The following is a 20152-nucleotide window of genomic DNA, read 5'->3' as shown; positions in this document are numbered from 1 at the left end:
CTGTGAGAAATGAGGCTGTGGTGAAATCACAAGGGAGATTTAACTAAAAGACAGGGAAATCTACCAAAATCTTTTCCCATTATGCAGGAGAAAGGAAGATAGCAGGAAAAAAAAAGTAGGTTAACTTTTTTTATTTCCTGTATTTATATACTCATTCAATTATGCCTTGCCAAACAGTATTCCCCTCTTAATAGTTCCCTCCTTTACATGCAGTTTACATACGCGCAACCTACACAAATTTTGTGGTTTTGCATGCATTGACCTAAACACCCAGGACAATATTTCCATAAATCAGTATAAGTACTGCTATTAAGATTTAATTGTGCTGCATGTACGTCTGTCAGAATCACAGGAACTGCCTTACAGAAAAGGAAAGATAAAAACTTATCTGATCTAGATAATGAAACAAGAAGTAATTTTGGCTCAAGTGACAGCAGAGGACAATGCTCTTTCTTTTTCTTATCAGTAAGTCAAAGTAGCAGTTCACTGAGGAGGTTTTATTGTGGATTTTCCTGGCTCTGTTCTGCTATCCAATCCACACCCATGAGTATTTGTTAGAGCTCTAAATTTCTTAAGGCACATGGCTCTGCCCCTACTTTTTGTGCTGATTTAGAGACAAAACATGAAAAGCTGAATAACTAATCACTGGAGAAAGAGGTGCCAAACAGGTGTACAAACTGCTAACTGGGTAGTAGTAATTAATAATGTTATTTACAATTCATTCTTGGGTGTCATGCTCTTCAAGCAATTAAAGAATGCCTGCCTCACTATCCATAAAATGCATTTCACATATCTAACAACTAATGACTTGAGCTTTACTCTAGAGAAACACATTTTAGTGGATTAAGCATAGGAGTAAGAGGCAGATGGACCTGATCCCAACTCATTCTCTGCTTTGCTGCATGGCCTTGAGCAAGTCACTAACCTGTAGATAATTGTAATATTTGAACACACATGGGATCTGTACAATTTAATTAGTTAGTGTTTGCAAAGCACTCCAAAGATAAAAAATGCCGTATCAATGATAATCACACACTATTGTTTCATGTTTGTTTTCATATTGTTTGTGTAAACATGTTTACAAATGTAAAGCTCCAGTAATGGCAAAGTTTGACAACTACTTTAAAATGATCGGCACTTCTTAGACTAAAATTTAACTTACGCTAAGAAGACATTTATATGTGAATTCAATACAGACACTAAACTGAAGCTGGGAAACAAGATCTTTGAAGGTTTCTTTGTAGCAGACAAAGGAAGTGAAAAAGACATACAGAAGTTATCAATTAACCAATATGTGTAACTCTTTCACTGCAAAATAATGGTCCCCCAAATAGCCTAAGTGTTGAGTTACTTTTCTTTAGCATCCAGACTTCTGTTAGTTTCAGGACTAATTATTAGACCAAACAAAGTTAATGGCAAACAGAAATAGGATTTTGGACTTTATCAGAACCAGGATTTCTTAGTTCTTCAAGCTTATTATGCAATTAATTTAAATATTTCTCTCAAAAGGAAAATATTACTCGTAAAAATGATATGATAAAAGCTCCAGAATTACCTACTCAATAGTCATGGAAACATATTCTTATAGAGGACACAGGAAGATATGATTTGATATAGACCAAGGTCTACTCTTAAAAGCATTCTTATTTTCAAATCAACTTTCTTCAGGGAACAATTTGACAATACGTCTATCTCCTGATACACTTCCATTTAAGCAATATAGCCCTTTCAAAGCAGGAAGGGACATTAATTTCTTTGTAGAAGCCGGCTTTGATTTACAGTTGCCATTCACCTAGTCCTTGTTTCTAATGATCACCGGCTGGTAGGGAATCTTGTTATTCTGGCAAAAGGCCTTGAGACATATAGCAGAAAATTTTTATACAAAAAAATCCTAGTGCATGCATTATTTGATTTTACTGCCCAACTGTCAAGTTATTGAACGCTTCTTTTGTCAAACATCACATAATTTTAAAAAAGGAACCTTTTTAGAATAATATGGGTTTACTGGATTATTGAAACCCCAGGTTCATACTTAGTGCCTAAAGAGCAACTCCCAAAGGTATATAGGTCTTTTAAGCTCCTGAAATCCTTAATAAGAGCTTTAGGTCAATTCATTTCTATATACAAACAGATGTTTCTGAGAATTCAGATTTTGCTAGAAATAACTTTATAAAATGCCATATAAACACACTGTAGAAGAAGTCAGTATTTCTTCAACAAGCTGTCTGAACTGCTTGCAGGGAGTGCACACAGGTAGGAAGAATCACACCTGTAGTAATTGCCGCAGGTCAAATTTAGATGTACTAGGTTCAGCTTCTTCTCAAGCCACAGATTTCCAGCATGGCCTTAGAAAATAACACAGAGGGGGTTTCCTCATAGATAATAACTTCGGCAATGTAAAGTTTTATCACTCTCTACATCACTTGTCCAGGTTTCTTTACAGCTGCTGGAGAAGACAGAGACCTTTTGAAAGGTAGATGAGCATGACTGGACCAAGAAATATCTCTCCACTAAAGAAATCCAAAATACTTGAGACTAACTTTTAGATAGCTTGCATTGTGAGAGATGAACTTTGCTGCAAGGTTATGTCCAAATTGGACAGTCCACCACTACCCAGGGTTTGCCTCAGGTAGCTGAGACAGAGCACACTGCCAGCTCAGCAGTGCCCTTGGGTCACTAGCTAGCATCCAACCCAGCAACACTTTTCACTGCAGAAACCTCTTCTGCCATAGGATACTTACTTGAGACTGCTGACAAAAAACAAAACAAAACTAGAACAAAACCTCCCTGAAATAATGACACAGTGGGGGCACCAACCATAACACAGATGCCTTGCAGAGCTCTGCGTTGCTACTGCCTTTCGCTTACGTATCTGCACAAATGCCTCTCAATGCTTTTAGCAAGTCAGTTCAGTTTGTAGAACAACTCTGGAGGAGACCAAGGAGAAGCCTTTCCATGTTAGAGAGCCTGTGGGGAGGTCAGAGGCCCATAGACAGTTCTTTCTTAGTGTGTGGTCTAATTTCCCTCCAACTGCAGCAACTATGTAACCTTCTGCTCTAAAGTCTTGCTGCAATGGAAAAATGCATCCCAGACTTGGGTATTCTTTATAACATAAGCAAAATTAAAACTGATATAGTCCCACAATTTCACTTTAAACCAATTAGTGTTCTCCAGTGGAAAAAAAAATCCTTTACTGAGGAATTCTGGATGAGCACTAGCCAATTCTCCATATGTAAAATCACCACTCAACTGTGTGTCAGTTTTAAAATGAGCACAGGCAGATGTACCAGAGAATAGGAAAGCAAAGTTTATACAAACAGTGCTGAAACAGCCTTGCTTATGTTTTTTGGAAACTCAGGACAAAGTATTTTGTCTGCAAGTGGAAGGAAAAAATGAGGTGAAAGTTCTCTATAATGAATAGCACAATACTAGTAATGATTGCAACCAAAGCAGGAAAACAAACTATACCAGTGTGGGAAATTAATAGCTGATGGAAACAAAGATACAAACATCAAAAGAAATAAAAATAAACCACAGAACTTGATTTACACTGAAGAAGAAAATGGAGAAAAAGAGATCTAGGAAAAAAAAAATCAGATTTGAAAAGCATGTACTAATTTAAGAGAGTACATTGGTATGGTGGCTATGATGTCTGTCTGTAGTGGAGTCTCTTTTTTGTTAACTGCAGTATTCAAAACTAACTCCTACTATACTGCAGTAATAGATGCCAGAGATTTTAAAAATGAAGTATGATGATCACATTAGCACCAATGTATCAACAACATAAAGTAGCCAAAGAGAACAGGGGTAGGTCCCTAATCTCATTTTCATACAAACACTCTGAGTCACCCAGCTCAGCCTAAAGAGGAATTCATGTTAAAGGTCAGAGCAGTCACATACAAATGACAAATCCTATCTCTGTGAATTAACTGCAGCTCTAACTACAAGTAGACAGGATTTCCTCTCTGAAACTTGTGTCTCTCCCTTACTCCAGAAAAACAATACACTATCTGAAGCATCATCAGTTTATATGCACAGTTCCTCTTTTCCTTGACATTTGAAAGAAAAATTCAAAAGAGTTTCCTCCACTTAAAACACCTAAGGAGAAAAGAATTATAGAAAGAGGAATTTCTGCACCTTTGGATTTTTACTAACATACTGGTCAAAAGTTCATGCTAAAAATCACCTTCTGCCTCTCCTGCCCTCAGCTTCTTCAAGTAGGAGATCTTAAATTATCTTATATTCAGGGAGTGAGAGATGCATGCTGTAAACTAATATATTTTACCATACAAGTGTGCAGGAAATAAGAAGATGAATGCTCTGTTCAGGGTTTGCATTACTATGTGCCATGGAGACGGCTCCTGAGCCAATCCTGCATCAGTTCTGCCTAGGGATGAAAAGGCTGCCAGGCTGACAGAACAGCATGTTGCCTCTGAGAGGGACCCTAATAAAGTTTTACTGTTCTTCGAGGTGGGGACTAATGCCTTCTCCTCCCTTAGCTTCATAAAGATTTCTGGAGTGCATGTGAGATTTGGTTCTGAATATATGATTCTATTCTTGCTGTGTAATAAGCATCAGTGGTGTCAGGCATATAGAGGCAAATCTGCTCTTTGTTAGATGTTACATGTCAAAATGAGTTTGTAAAACACACCATAGAAACGATGAAATGCTGCTTACAATGCAAAGCCTACTGAAATCTACATAATGTTGCAGTATTTATTACCAGCCAGAGCGTATTATCTGAGATTAATAAACAATTCTTAGTCCTTATTTTGTAAGGCATAGCAACTACCATAAACTACCATCACAGGCAAGAAATTTCACTGAAGTACTCTGCTTGAAATAATGACTTTCTTTATCTATAACTTTACATTATTGATTTGGTTTGTTGAACTGAAGGAGAACTATAAACTCATTCCAAAAGAACTACTAAGTAAGCTTCCAAGAGTTGGATGCTCAGCCAACATAATGCTTGCAGCAAGAAGGCAATTTCCCTGAGAAAAAACAGTCATACTTGGTCACTTTACAAATATGCAAGCAAATTACATTCTGTTTATGTAAATAAGAACTAATGCCAAACACGTGACTCTTAGTGTTTCATTGTCACAATTTTTATTCCTAAGAATTTTGTTCCTCTAAGACTACAGTGGACCCAAAACAAAGCAGCAACATATGTGGACACCATCCAGTTTAAGAGGACATGAAAAGCAAAGCTTTCAAACAGGCATTCCAAACTGTCCTGCAACCCAGCTAGGTAAGCGTCATTTCAAAAAGAAGCTTTAAAATGACTGTATTAAAAAACCAGTTTCTCCCCAAAAACTGACAACTGATTTCCCTGTGGTTAAAACCTGGCAGACTGAGATGCGAGGGAAGATGCAGGAGCATTCAGTAGGACGCTGCCACTCCCAGCTTCTGGCGCAGCAGCTCCCCAGTCAGGCGCTGTGGATTGCCGTGGCCTCACCTCGCGCCAGGGATCCGCAGCGCTGCCGTGTGTCCCAGGCAGCTGCACCACCCGTGGGTGATGGAGGAACGGGAGCTCACAGGCTGGAGCCTCTCGCTGTCCCTACATGAGACAGCTCCAACAGGGCAGAGAGTGAGGTAACTGCCTGGGATGCAGACAGCCATGCAGGCAAGATGAATCCTGAGCCCCACTGACAGCACACAGCGAAAGGCAGGAGGCAAGGAAAGGCAAGGCACCGAGGCAATCCCTCACAGCCCCACATGCTGTGTGAAGGGCTCTACAGGATCAACCCAAAGCAAATGCCCATCACCAGATACTGAAATCCCCAGACTCTGAACCCCCTTACTGCTCTTGGAGAATAGGTGGCAGTAGGCAAATATATATACATATATTCATAATCCTTATGCAAAATAATATAAAACATGTCTGAAAAACAAGCAGGAAAAGATCAGCTGTTGTCTCACACCTGCTACCAAGCACATACAAACTGGTATTGTGTTTAACAAAGACAAGCCTGTAAAACACCAATTGGTACTGAAGAAAAGGATGCTGCCAATGCTTTGGAAGTACTGTGGTATATTTCCCAGCCACTCTTTGAAAGAAGTTATTTTTTGGGCAACTATTCACCAGAAAGAGCATACAAGCTCATTGAAAAAAACACACTGTGTGGGACAGTCACCCAGACTGGAGGGCCAACCTGCCTCTGTCAGGCCCTAGGCTTTGCCCTATGCTTCACTGACCACTGAAGAAGTCTTTCTATGCATGTCCCTATGCTGCCTGGTTATTCAGCAGAACAGTAGGTGCCTTTCCCTGTCCTCAGAGGAAATTCCTGTCTGCTAAGTTTAGAAGCTGAAATTGAGCACACAGGATCTCCCTTTGGAAGGCTTCAGAGGCACTTTCCTCTCTGCAACAAGGCTATGTAGAATGAGGGCTTCTTTTTCAGTGGAGGCCCTTCCTAAACATCTAATATTAAGGTACATATCAGATGCTTAAAATCAAATTAGAGCCTGCCCATAGGACACAATATTGCAGACCAAGTAAGAAATCGATTGAGTGCAGTCAGCATGAAATGCCAACATTCCTTTTTGACTCAGCAGCTGTATGTGTGGTGTCTGTGACTGAGAATGAAGTAAAGATGACAAATTGCAGATCACAGTCAAATTAGATTTTCCTAATGGGGCTTTTGAAATAAACTAACAGATTACTGTTTAAATAAACCTGTAACAAGAATGAGTTGATGTAATATTATTAAATTTCTTAATTTGATTCTTAAGCTCCAGAGCCAGTCAAGTAATACTCAACATATTTACCTTCACAAACTGTGGAATGTATCATACAAAAGTTAAAAAAGCTTCCCATGGTTTGACCAATTCTCTAAGTGTTCAAGCAATGTCCATCACAGAGAACAGTATCTGCCTGCCAGTCATATATTAAAATTACTTGCTAGCGCTCCATACTTCCTTTGTTCAGTAATTAGACAGCGCAAAATCATGACGCATGGTTTTATTTTTCTGGCTTACTATGTGTGTTATAAATTGAGAAAAAATACTTAGCACTTCAGGGCCTGCTGTTGTGACTAGAAAATTGGAAATACATATGGGACCTGTCTATCAAGCAGTAGCCTCACTGGCAAAAAAACCTTCCCCTCCTTTATCACTGTTAAAAGGGAGCCTTCTAATCACAGAGCCAACACCTTGTCTTGCCTTGCCCACAAACACTTCTCTCTCTCTGCTTAAAGAGAGTATTAGTTTGAGATTCACAGTTATAGCGCTTGGCTGGAAGATGAGGTATTTCATGTTTGGTGAAATGCAAAAAAAAAACCAACCCCAAAAAACCCAAAGGCAGTACTTCCCCAAACGTGTCTTAGAAATGTCAGCTCTTTTAGTTGCTGATGTCCAGTAAAACAAAAAAAAACATTTTTAGATACCATATTAAAATGCATCTAAATAACTTACACAATAGCAATGTCTAATAGCCCTCATTATACCAATTTTTATTTAATAATGTCCCGAATACCCATATTTTGAACCTCTCAGATAAAGTAATGTGTTTTGTGGGCCTAGCACAGGCTTCAATGCCTGGAGGCTCTAGTTCTATTTCCAGCTCTGCTTCAGACCTACAGGGTGACCTTTATGCATAACCTCCTTTTCCTCACCTATAGAATGGGGATATTAATACTTAATTTACCTCACAGTTGATTCCCTTCCAGCTGCTACAGTGACTGACCAACCTCATGCATCTACAGAATTGCAAATGTTCAGGATAAACTGCTTCTTTCTTTTTAAACAAGCAGTGCAGGTACGAAATTAAGAAATCATTTGTCCACCCAGTTTGCAAAAGTACACAGAAAAATAACCACAGTGGAAAATTGTTTGAAGGCCCTCAATAATTTCCTTCCAATGATACTGTCCTTCAGGAAAAATGCTGCTAGTTTCTATCTGACAGCAACTAGAATCAACTTCCTGATGCTGCTTTCAGTCAAGTCAAAAATACATTGTTTTTGAGTGGTAATCTAACCTGATCTCCATTTGGAGAGGATATAAAACCACTGCAAGCTTTCCAGCTATATAAAGGGGAAGAAACAACTTCAATATGAAACTCAACCTAATAATGAGGGCAGAGAGAAAGAAAGGAAAAGATCATGAGAGAGATAAGAGATACAGTAATCTCTTCCAGAAAAGGGAATAAAGCTCCATGGAAAAAGTTCTGGCAAGTATGCTGCCTGCAGGCAGGAGGACAGCCCTGCAGCACCAGTGCCTCCGTCAGCCTGGGCACACCTCACAACACTCATCTTGTCTGGGAACGTGATACTTACTCTTGTACTGCTCTGGCTATGGAGAGCGCTGTAGATCCAGTTTCATTAACGCTATCTAAGGTCACATTTGGCAGGTCGTCATCATCACTGTCACTTTTAATTTGTCTGGGAGATAGGCCTCGGGGGTCCATTTGTGCTGGAAAGAGACATATAATGGATTAATATGAGTGTGCTGAAATTAATCTTGTCCCAGAACAACATCAGGGTGCACAACACATCTGCCTGCTCTGGCTGGAGAGCAGCGCTTGTTCTGAGCTTCCCAAATCAGCTGACAGGTGGACAAAGCCATCCAGCGTTTCCACAGCTGGATGTGAGCACTTCCAGGGGCATGCAGGTCTGTGAATTCATGGAGGTTACACCAATGCACTCAGCAGTACCGAAACATCACTGCTCAGACCGCATCCAACAAAAACCCAGTTTCCTATCAAGTAAGTTATGCTGCCTGACTTCACAAAGCAAAGGGAAAGGGAAGAAGGGAAAGGGTTACATCTGCTTTGTACAACACAGAACACTCAAGAGTACATTTGACAGCAAAATTTCAGGAGCAATCTCTGATTCTGAGTGTTCATTGTGAGGTATCAGGATGGAATCCATGTCACTCCACTCAAAATTTAGGCATACAAAACCCAGTCCTCCTGATTTCTGACATAATTCAATACTGTTGTCAGCCTCTGAAGGATCCTTCACTCCACACTACATGCAACCTCACACAGGCAACCAACATTCAGGTGACCAGCATCAGCAGGGCTAACACGTTTTTTTGGAAAATCACCCAGTTTCATGTCTTACAAATATCTGAAGATCAGGAATTGCAGGATTGTTTTACCTGTCCACAGCTTACAGTATCCATACTGCATGGCAATGGAGTAAGTGCCTGGGTCCTGGCAGCAATAGCCGCAGGGACTTGTATAAAGAGCAGCCAGGGCTGCCCTGTGGCAGACACAGACAGGTCTGTTCACTGCATCTGACCCACTGCTGGGCACAGCTGAGCCCTGCAGACAGCAGAGGTGTCTCAGGGCAAACAGGTTCAAGAAAAGGTGAAACAACTGGCTAAGAAAGAAGTGAGAGGGGAAAAAAGTGTGAGAAACACTTTACATTGAGGGTGGCAAAACACAGGAACAGGCTGCACAGGGAGATTGTGGATGTTCCCTCCCTGGAGACATTCAAAACCCACCTGGATGTGTTCCCGTGTCACCTGCTCCTGGTGACCCAGGCTTGTTGGGGATGTTGGACTGGTTGATCTCCAGAAGTTGTTTCCAATACTAACAGTTCTGGGATCATGTGAAACAGCTCTGAGATACCAATGTGCAAGGAGATAGAAGGGAGAAGGTTCTTCATAATGGAACAGCCCCTAAGCACACTGTCCTGATGGGAACTACTATCTACAGGGAACCCACAATGGAGCATGGGAACAGTGTGAGCAGGAACAGCAGCAGAGAGGAACAATCATGGACTAACCAGTGCCCCCAGTCCCCATCCCCCTGGGATGGTGGAGGGAGAAGAGCTGGGAATCAAGGAGTAGAGTCCTGGAAAAGGGGGTTGGGGATGGTGGTTCTCACCATCCTAATCTACTTTTAATTAGCAATTAGTTATTCTTCCCTGCACTGAGTCCTATTTGACTATAAAGCTAACTGGTAAATGATCTCCCTGCCTTTATCTTGAGCCTTAAGCTCTTGCACCTTATCTTCTCCCCTGTTCTGTGGAGGAGGAATGAGAACAGCTGGGTGTGCAGCAGGCAGACGGCCACCAGAGTTAGCTTTTCTGCCAAAAAGAAACAGGAAAGGAGAGGAGACCAGAAAGGCAGGTGACCTGCCTTCCCTCTTATGCTGGCTGTTGTCCTTCAAAGGGGAAGAAGGCACAATTAGGCAGGATAGGGGGAGGGAAACAAGAGATGGGTATAGAGGGGAAATATGGGGCACAACTGTGACTTGGGATAGTGCTGAGAGGAACTGGGGGTTGCTTGTGCCATAGATAAACTTCAGAGGTGACGTGGAGAAAGACATTTCTCCTTACTAATGAAATACACATAGAATTAGTAAGTGCTGAGAGACACCAAAAGCAACTGGAGAAGAGAGTAAAACTGAAGAGATGCCTGACTGTGCAAGGGAGGCATAGGAAGGGGAAAGACAGGCAGAGATTTATGTCAAAATGTGTTTATTTTGTCCACTCTGGTGAAATAGGGGAATTCGTGGTTATTTATTTAAAGAGCTAACTGTTGCAGTTTGTTAGCTTGTACTCTCCTGTATTGCAGAGGAGACAGGACACTTTCTTCTGGGTCTTGCACCATGATTTTTGAGAAAGGTATTAATTCCTACTCCACTCTGGCTAACCACAGACCTAGACAATAGGTATCACAGGCTCCCTTTAGAGATCATGAACAGTTCAGTGGGCCCACAGCAGCTCCAAAAGTCACAGTTACATCTGCCATTATGCCATCTTTCTTATGTTACAGTTTACTGACTCTACAAAAGGGACTGAGTTACAATGCAAAATGGGAGGGCTGCAGATACTTCAGGAGCTGTGCAGCCATAACAGCAGGACTGATGAATAGCTCTTGAAAAGAAAGCACTCCACAGATGAATGATGAATCCAGGGAAAGCTGGTCTTAAATTTTAATTTATATCTTAACTGCAAACAACCTGTGAGTAAAAAAACCACTGATTATAAACTAACTTTCAGCTGTGATTTTTACGTTACAGAATTTCGTAAGGAAAATACTGTTAATTATGTTCAGTAAGCTGATGGAACACCCCTTCTGGAACCACAGTGCAGAGCACAGTTGCACAGTACTACTCTTCTATTACCCTTCTACAGGCACAGGTTAGGTGCCTCAGTAATGCTGGCTACATTTGGACTGTTTACTATTTCTTTACGTATGGTAAACACCTTTTGCTTATCAAAGCAAAGGCTATTGACAATGAACCATGACCTACATGAGACAAAACAACAACTTAGAAATTGACTGAAACATTCAATTGTTTTAGGCAGAATGTGTACCATTCTGACTGTGCTTCTTAAAATCACAATTTACAAATGATGATATTCAATGTGTAACCTCAATCTGACCACTAGGGATAATTTAGTACTTTATTTAAAAGCAACTGAACCACCCGGTCAGCTGATTTAGCCCCAGAAAACTATCTGGAAAGAAGTGCCACTTCTGTCTTGCTCCCTAATGCTCCTTCTTAAAAGAATGAGGTTATTACTACTCATTTCATTGATAGTAAATCCAGAAAAGATTATATTCTTTTCACAGAATCACAGAAAGGCATAGGTTTGTAGGGACCTTAAAGATGATCTAGTTCCAGCCCCCCTGCCATGGACAGTGATGCCATCCACTAGACTCAGCTGCTCAGAGCCCCATCCACCCTGGCTTTGAACACTTCCAGGGATGGGGCATCCACAACTTCTCTGGGTTCCAGTGGTTTACTACATTCTGAAAAAAGCTTTTATTTCCCCCTTAAAGTGAATCTCATTACAGAAAATTATGCTTGTATCTGCCCAATATTTAAATGTGCTACAAGTGACGCTCTTGTGAGAGCAAGTTATTTGTTCACAGAATGAAAAATTGTAACAAAAAAACTGTGTTTGTTAACTGAGGTTTAATCTGACTTGTACTACAGCAGAGGATTTAATTAGCTAGCTCAGAAACTAAACTTAACTCGAAATGATGAAAGCTGTTACATAAGTTAGTCTTTAATACAGTTCTTATATGTGAATTCTGAACACTTAAGTGAGAATACACCTACATAAAAAGAGATGGTATAAATGTATATGAACAATCTTACATACTTTAGTTCTTTATAAGACATGTTTCATTATTACTGCAGATTGCTGGCTCTTACGATATTATTGAGACTCCTGTGACATCTGGTATTGATTTTAGGTTACTACAGGCATGTGCCAGGATGAAAGCTCTCAATTAGCTTCTCCTTGTTTCTGCTCAGTAAGTCCTACTCTGTACACCTCTAGCACAGACTCAAAGTTGCTAATAGAGCTGTACTTTTTTACCCAGGGATAATTTACTGTACCCACTAGGTGCAGTTTGCCCCATCAGACACCAGTGCTTGAGCACATTATGAGATGCTGCCACACATAAGTATGGAGAGGACAAAAGGTGAGGAATGGAAATGTATCAGTGGGTTAATTCAGAGTATTTCAAGTACTGCTATATATTTGCAGAAAACCTAACTAAAGATTGTAAGTAAGTAAAACAATTACTCCCTTATTTTTTATGTCAGCCCACATATATATCCTTTTTTGTCTCTCTCTTAGTTTCAAGCTTCCTACCAGCTTGCAGATGTGGGTGGCCAAGGCACTTGGGAGCTGAGGTGACTGACCAGGAGGCTGAGCTTTGCTGCTGCCAGCTGGTGTAAACTGCCCTGTTTTCTCCTCAGCATGGCTGCAGCTGCCAGGGGAGAACAGTCTTTAAAGCTATTCTCCTCCCTGAAATGAGCCATGTGAATAACCAACTGGCCAAAAGCCTAGCAGATATCTCCTCCTCACCACTCTGCAGTGTGCAAACTGCAGCACAGGACTGTTACACATTAGGAGTTCATGACTCCTACTTATGTCAACAGCTTTGACTTTCTCTTGGACATCTAAGAACAACTGTTGAACTCCTGGCATCAAGGTTTATAAATACCAGCCTCAGTTCATAAGAACTGAATTAGAAGTAATTACCGGCCGAATGAACATCAAACAGGAGAGGATGAAGAGAAGCAGGCAAGACATAGTTTAGCAAATGAGATAAAAACGGTGGAGGACAAGTGAGTAACAGAATGCAACTGGCAAGCAAGGTGGAGGAAAGCCCATAAAACATGCCAATGTATTTTAACCTCCCTTGATGCTATACCTGGCTCTAACAACCAAGCTCTTCCTTGAACTCATGACCATGGGTCCAGAAGAGACTTGTCTGGATCACTGAATCAAGTCCCCCCAAACACAGGCAGCTCCAGCCCTAAACCTTAACTGGCATTCTTGCCCTTGCAGTGCCTCTTGAAAGGTAAGATTTGTCCAACAGAGCTATCTGGTGGTTTTGTGAAGGGTGAATGAGGTTAAGGCGAGGCAAGCAAAAAGAAACCAGTCAAAGACTGCTGCTTTCATGGGACAAAGGTGCCATTGAGTAAGTGCACAAGAGCTACAGAAGCAAGCTGTTAGCTCTCCATGCTGAATAGACTGGTGAGCCAGGGGAGTTAAGAACATCTACAAGTGCTGAAGGCTGCAAGCAACCACGCTGCTTCCCAGTCTTGTTAGCCTCGAGAAACAATGATCCTTTTTTGCTAAGAAAAGTAAAGAGAATTGCTTGTGATGGACACAAATACATGCAATCACTTCTTAATGCCCCTTTGCCAAACTGTACCAAAAAGGAGCTTCCCTCTGGCAAATTCTCTTCCTAAACTGTATCTAAAAGGAACTTCCCTACAAGCAAATTCACTTCCTGAACTTTTTTTAAGTGAAGATTTGCAAATGGATCTCACATAAAGCACATACCAGCCAGTAGATACTACACAACTTAAGTCTATCATCATTAATATTGTATCTGCCAGCTGCCAGTTGCCAGTAGGAAAAAAGTCTGATCTGGATCAGATATAAACTTGCTTCTATTTCTGTCAAACTGAACAGTTTGGGGCTTTAAAATTTATTCTGGCTGTGGGGTCAGACAATACCTGATCCTACTTCTGAGGACAAAATTGCCTGTTCTACAATGCTGGAAGAGATTTAAACTTACATAGGAGCTTTTTAATGAGCACTACATACATTTGTGCTTTCTGGCACACTGCATTGGTTTTGACATGGTACAGGATTAGCCATGTCACGGAAGCACAATCTCTGGGAAGGATCCAGCCTGTCGGTTGCTAAGGACAGATGAACCCCTTGGAAGAGGATCAAGCCTCCACCTCCCCAGGGGAATAACCTGAGCCCACAGCCACACCATCAGGGGACTTTTTTCCTTCTTCATTCCATAAACTGGGGCTCCTGCCCACATTCTGGAAACTCTTGTGAAGGAAGGGATTGTGGACTTAAATCACTCCAGGCTTACAAGAGCCCAGCATCCCTCCTCCCACTTCTCACATATGTGCTGCTGATACTGGGATGGTAGGTAAATTTTCTCCCCATCTGTCACACACACTTGGGTTTCAGCCAGGTATGTCCTAACATCTTTGCTTTTATTCAGTGATTAATCAGGGATACACACCTCAAGTGCTCTGATGTGGTCAGACAAAGCCAAGCACTGTCAGAAGCCTTGCATCTGGATGCCTGCAGGTGGCATGAAAAGGGCCATACACCGCAACACTGCTGTCACTACTGGCAGTTCTCAGTTTCCGCAACCTGATTTACTTTCCCTAGTCAAATTTCCTGTGAGTGAAAGGGATGAAAACTCATCATTAGGCTCATGAACACCCACTAGAAATAATTTTATGTCTACATCCTATCTTTGATTTAAAGGTAAATATGAGACCCTTGGGCAAAAGATGAATGAAATATTTAAGAGCAGGAGAGAACCAAGTAACCATTAGGAGTTTTGCCTCAATTTATAGCTAAGCCACATAGTAATTAACTGATGTTGAAATGACTCTGTGAGATGATGCTTGCTGGTATGAAAGCAGAGAGAAAATTTCAGCAGTATTTCCTGAAATACTTCTGTCTCACTTCAGCTTAAAAACTCAGCTTTCTGCATTTACTTACCTTCTCAGCTAATAACTTTGTAAACTTACCCAAATGTAAGTTTGCCAACACACCACACCACAATAAGAATCACTGTTACTCTTAAAATAATTAAAAATCTGTTCCTGCTCTTTGAAAGGATTTCCATATTCAGAGTTTGTTTGCTTTTGTTTCACATTTTAGACTCCCCACCCTGCTTTCTCTGAAGGATGCCTTATCAACTTGCTACTCAAAATGATTGTTCATGACAGGATTTCCAACTGGTCCTGCATTTCATGCACAAGGACTTGCCTGCCAGAAGCAGGGTTACACAGCTCTGCAGTGGGCAGTGACACCAAGACCTGCGCTAGCTGAGACATCAGCCTGGATGGTGGGGAGGCCCCTCCAGCCTTGCCAGTTCAGATCCACGCCTGGTGATGGGCTTGGTCTCGGAAACATAGCCACAGATTTTTATTGTGATGGAAGCAGAATAAAATAGAAACATGGGATGCCTCAGTAAGCCAGAAAGAGTAATCTTTGCCATTTTCAGTGAACTCCTCTCTGGCTGATTTCAGTCCATGTTGGCATTCGACAGATTAAAGACTGTCTCCAGCTGCAAGTAATGCTGCTTTGCACTTACTTCCATTACAAATGGAAAACACAATACTACCTCACATGTCAAAATTAACATTAACAAGAATCTCATTACTACTGCTGTTACATGTGTGTCCCTGTGTCTGCAGAGCATGAAGGATTTAAGTAACAAACAGACATTTGCTGCCAAACTCCTAGAAGGATGGAAATGGAAAATACGGCTAAGTAAACTTTATGGCACTCATGTTTTAGCACAATACGAAATTAATCTGCCAGCATCAGAAACACTGCAGTTATGAATACTGCAGTGTCTAAACTGTAACTTTGGACCCTTAATTTCAGCATACAGCATAGTTCAGTATCTGAAATACTGCGAGAAAGCTCCTGACCAAGAGCAAATCTTCTGCTCTTTCTTAAACTGAAACTGTCTCAAATGTCTCTGATAACAGATGCATCTCAGTGGATCAAACACCAAGCAGAGGGAAATCATCTCCATCCTTCTTGGTTACTCTTGGAAAATTGTTTTTCAACTGTGGAAGTCAGCCTCACACCACAGTTTGATGTCTGAAACAAATGAACATCCCCCTTCTTAGAAATTTATTTTTTTAGAAAACAGTATACCGTCATGGGCTTAGCAGTAGAGCATCAAAAAAGATTGCAACAGACATCACTATTCATTTTTAATGGTGGAAGCAACACTTCCAGATGCAGATGTACAGGAGCTACTTAAAATTACAACCTCAGAGATGTGTTGTACTCAGGTTTATTTAATGCATTCTAGGAAACAAAATTGTGTCTTTGCAGACCTACCAAATGTATGTGAATGATGCTATTCACGATTTCCTTTTCCTAAGCTGGTTCCTACTGTATAAAGCACATATATGGCATTTTTCTTCCTATTTAAAGTTCATTATAAATGCTTTATGCATCAGAAAAATGCTCTGAGTGCACCTATCAGATTTTTGATCAAAACAGCTTGGTGCCTGGTAGGGGCAGAAGAATTGGTCGATTTATTTCATAAAACTTTATGTACAAAGCAGCAGTATCCATGAACATAATGGTCAGAATATAGAGTCTACAGGGGTAATTTTTATTACAATTCATAGAAAGATTACCCATACTCCACAGTTTTCAGATTTTATTAAGATTTTATGGGACTATATGGCTTGAGCATTTAACTGCACCTAGCATGGTTATGGTTCACAGAGAATGGGAACTGGCAGTAAATGCACAGTGTAACTAATCTAGCAGAGAATATTAATTGCTATGATCCAATCAAAGGCAATATTTAAAATTATTTCAACAGTCAAGTAATTTTCCATAAACCTGTAAAATAATAGCTATATGGAGAAATACAGAAGTAAGAGGGATTGCATGGATGTAATATATGCACATACTTAAGCATCTCTGTCATTGGGTTGTATACATAAACATACAAACCCATTTTTTAAACAAAGAACTTTCTCTTTCTAAGGTATTTCAATGCCAGGAGACCTCATCTACACCAAAAAGGAAACTACTAAGACTATTGAGATTTATGTCTCGCTGAGCATCCAGTATACAAACACTCTGTCGTCAAAAGTAAACAAGGAAAATAATAAGGACAGAATGTATTTAATATTAAATAAAATCCTGTGAAACTTCTACACAATGGTAGCAGACTGTAACTTAGACACTGCAACAGGCTAGAGATATTTTAGACATCAGGAAGCTTCCAGCAGGTTGACCCAAGGCACAATAAAAACCAAGGCAGAGAGAAGATAAATGAGAAGTTTTAGGCATGTGTTTCTGCTGGATCCAAAATCATGGGATAAAAGCAAGCAGATCAAAGCTCAGCCCTGGTGAGAATAGAGAACTGAAGGGCCAGAGGCATTCTTGGCGTGGAATACAAGGAACTAACAGCTTCCAAAAGGTACAGGTCCTCAGGATACATCAAAATAGATTTACTCATCCCGCTTATGCTGGGCTTCGCAAATCAAGTTGGAGTATGCCTGTACCTCATTCCCTTCCTCAAATCCCTCATAGCTGAAAAAAACAATTAACATCAACATGAACAAATCATATTGATGAATCGTAAAAGAGCATTTGTTTTTACAGTGAAAAAACCCAAGAATTTCACTAGTGAATCACTAGAAGTAGCACTTTTCTGGAAATTTAAGTAGAAGACTGTTCAGGGAAGTCCCTATAGTTAACTTAATCCATTTTGTCTTAAATCAACCTCCTCAGTTTCAAATACCACAGCATATCATATAGCCTGTGTTTTAACTCTCCACTTTGGCAAAAACTACTGTTTACTCTAGTTCTTAAATAACGTGCACCATCTTCAGGAGCACAGGTCCCACCATGAACACAAGTCTCTCCTCCACCTGCTTCTCCTCCTGGCCAGCCATTGCCAACCTGTTCCTGCTTTCCCAGAACCACCAGCGTTTCTTCCAGCTGAACCAACCAAACAAGGGGGAGAGAGATCTAACTTTCTGGGGGGCAGCAGGGGGGAGGTGGACAGGCTGGAATACATACAGCCACAGAAGATTTTTGTGCATAACAAAACGATGTAGCTAAAGTAGAAATCCCCAGCCTCAAAGCAACTCAAATCCAAAATAACTGTCTACTAAAATGCAGAAAGGATAATCACTCCACATGAAACAAAAAAAGGCAACACTACTGGTTTTAATTAGAAGTCTCTTCCATAGTATAATTTATACAAACAGACCATATCATCTGACCTCTAAACATATGGAACATCTTAGTTTATATCTTTGTACTACAAATTGCATTTACTTTTGCGAAATAAACTTTACAGTAGGCAGAAATAACAGGCTGTACTTTAAAAATAACAATAAGGGCAGTGGATAATGTAATCTAATGGTACTACCTATTTGAAGTCACAAAAAATCTGCAGCAAAAGATACTGCATTTACTACTTATTAATATATCCACAGTGGGGAATATGCCACGTGCAAACTGTGAAAAGACAAATCCTGTGTATTTTTGCCAGGTCTATATAGAGATATAACATAAAAATAGTCCAAGATCATGTGAATACAGCTGTTTATGTACAAGGGAAGCAGACAAAGTTCAGTTGACAAATTTAAATGTATAATGTTCTGACTTGTGAATTTTGCAAGTGATTGTGTCTTCTGAAAACATAAAAACCCCGTAAGAATGAGAATCCATAAATTTGATTCCAAAACTCCAGAAATATCGAAGTTGCACCAGGGCTCTTCAATGAATGCACTAACTCCTCTAAACTACAGAAAACAATTTTCAAGGATATTGTATTTGGCAAAACCTGCTGCTACAGGGACATCATTTGCCAACAGTATCCATGGATATCTGCTGAAAGCAAAGAACAATGGTCCAAACCAAGCATGACATTCAAACCCTGAGGTTTTACAGTTTTTCACAAAAAAAACCCAAAAAAACCAAACCCCCCCCCCAAAAAAAAAACAAAACAAAACAAAAACACCCACAAAAAAATTAAAAAAAAAAACAAAAAACAAACAAAAAAAAAAAACCAAAAAAAAAACAAGGCTGGAATAAATTTTTCAACATTGAAAATGCTACATTTTTTTCCTCTATGCTCAGTCTCAGGAAGAGTGCAGTAATTTTTCTTCTTTAACATTTCTTCTTAGAGGAAGAAAAACCAGAGAAAACACAGAAATAACTTGAGGCAGACATGCTGTATGGAAAATGTTAGTCTCAATGGTTAACATACAGACAAACTTGGAGCAACTGAAGATAGCATTTTAAGGGAAACCATCAGGCAGTCTTATCTATAGGTGCTGCTACCTGCTGGGCCTCTAATTAAACTTTTAGCAGTGTTGCTAAACAGGGAGCAAAAAAAGGCAAGGAAAGAATTCTTCTGGGACTAAATACTGTTTCATGAAATATTCTAATGTACAATAATGCCTAGTCCACCACCTAATCCTCATAGAAAAAAAACTCCAAGCACCTTTCAAGGCTGTAACAAGAGCAGTGACCACTGAAGGAATTGAACTTTGACTCTACGGTGTTGTTGGGGTGGCAGAGGGCACAGCCTGGCCCCGTGGTGTCCATGAGGACTTGTTCCTGGCTCCCTTCCCCTCTGTGCCCAACAGCCCTAACACATTACTCTGCTTTGTGTGCATGAAATAATGAGAGAAGAATGTGGTAGGGGGCAACTTGCACAGCTGGGCTGGTGCTGTGGGGGCTGCAAGAGATCCTGCTGCTCTGGGGATCTCCCCCGAGTGTGTCCTCCCCAATGGGTGCATCAGGGGAGGAAGGTGCAAGGGCAGCAGGGGAGTCTGCATACAACTGAGTGTTGTGGTGTTACCAACTTGCAGGAATTTATTAGGATTTGCAAATGCTAAGTGCTGTTACTGACACCAAAAATAGTGTTCTCTAATTACCTTCTAATTAAACATTGTTAATAACTTCCTAAAAACGCACCAATCCTGGTTTTGATTTAGACTAGGTTTTTAATCCTACAAAAGCACATTACTCTGACATAACGGTGCTTTTGTAGCATGACAGACCTGTCTCCCATTGCCTGCCTTGGGGTGTAGTACGTGGCACAGGACCTGATGGGATGCTCCTGCACCTTGTATAGACTAGGTCTAAGTGTCTTCAAAACAAAAAGAAACCTTGCAAGCAAA

At 40.5% G+C, this 20152-nt stretch overlaps 1 protein-coding gene across 10 annotated transcripts in view; it reads right to left on the bottom strand.

The window, feature by feature from the left end:
- The window catches only part of KLF12 (KLF transcription factor 12), a 227315-nt gene that overhangs the window by 59400 nt on the left and 147763 nt on the right, over positions 1-20152 (bottom strand). For all 10 annotated transcript variants that reach the window (XM_077781368.1, XM_021548069.3, XM_021548073.2 and 7 more), the window contains one exon: positions 8277-8412. In XM_077781368.1, coding sequence (XP_077637494.1) covers positions 8277-8412 — 136 coding nt within the window. The remainder of the gene's footprint in view (positions 1-8276; positions 8413-20152) is intronic.

The sequence above is a fragment of the Lonchura striata genome, chromosome 2, assembly GCF_046129695.1.
Source record: "Lonchura striata isolate bLonStr1 chromosome 2, bLonStr1.mat, whole genome shotgun sequence".
NCBI lineage: Eukaryota > Metazoa > Chordata > Aves > Passeriformes > Estrildidae > Lonchura > Lonchura striata.
This window is presented reverse-complemented; position numbering and strand designations above follow the sequence as displayed.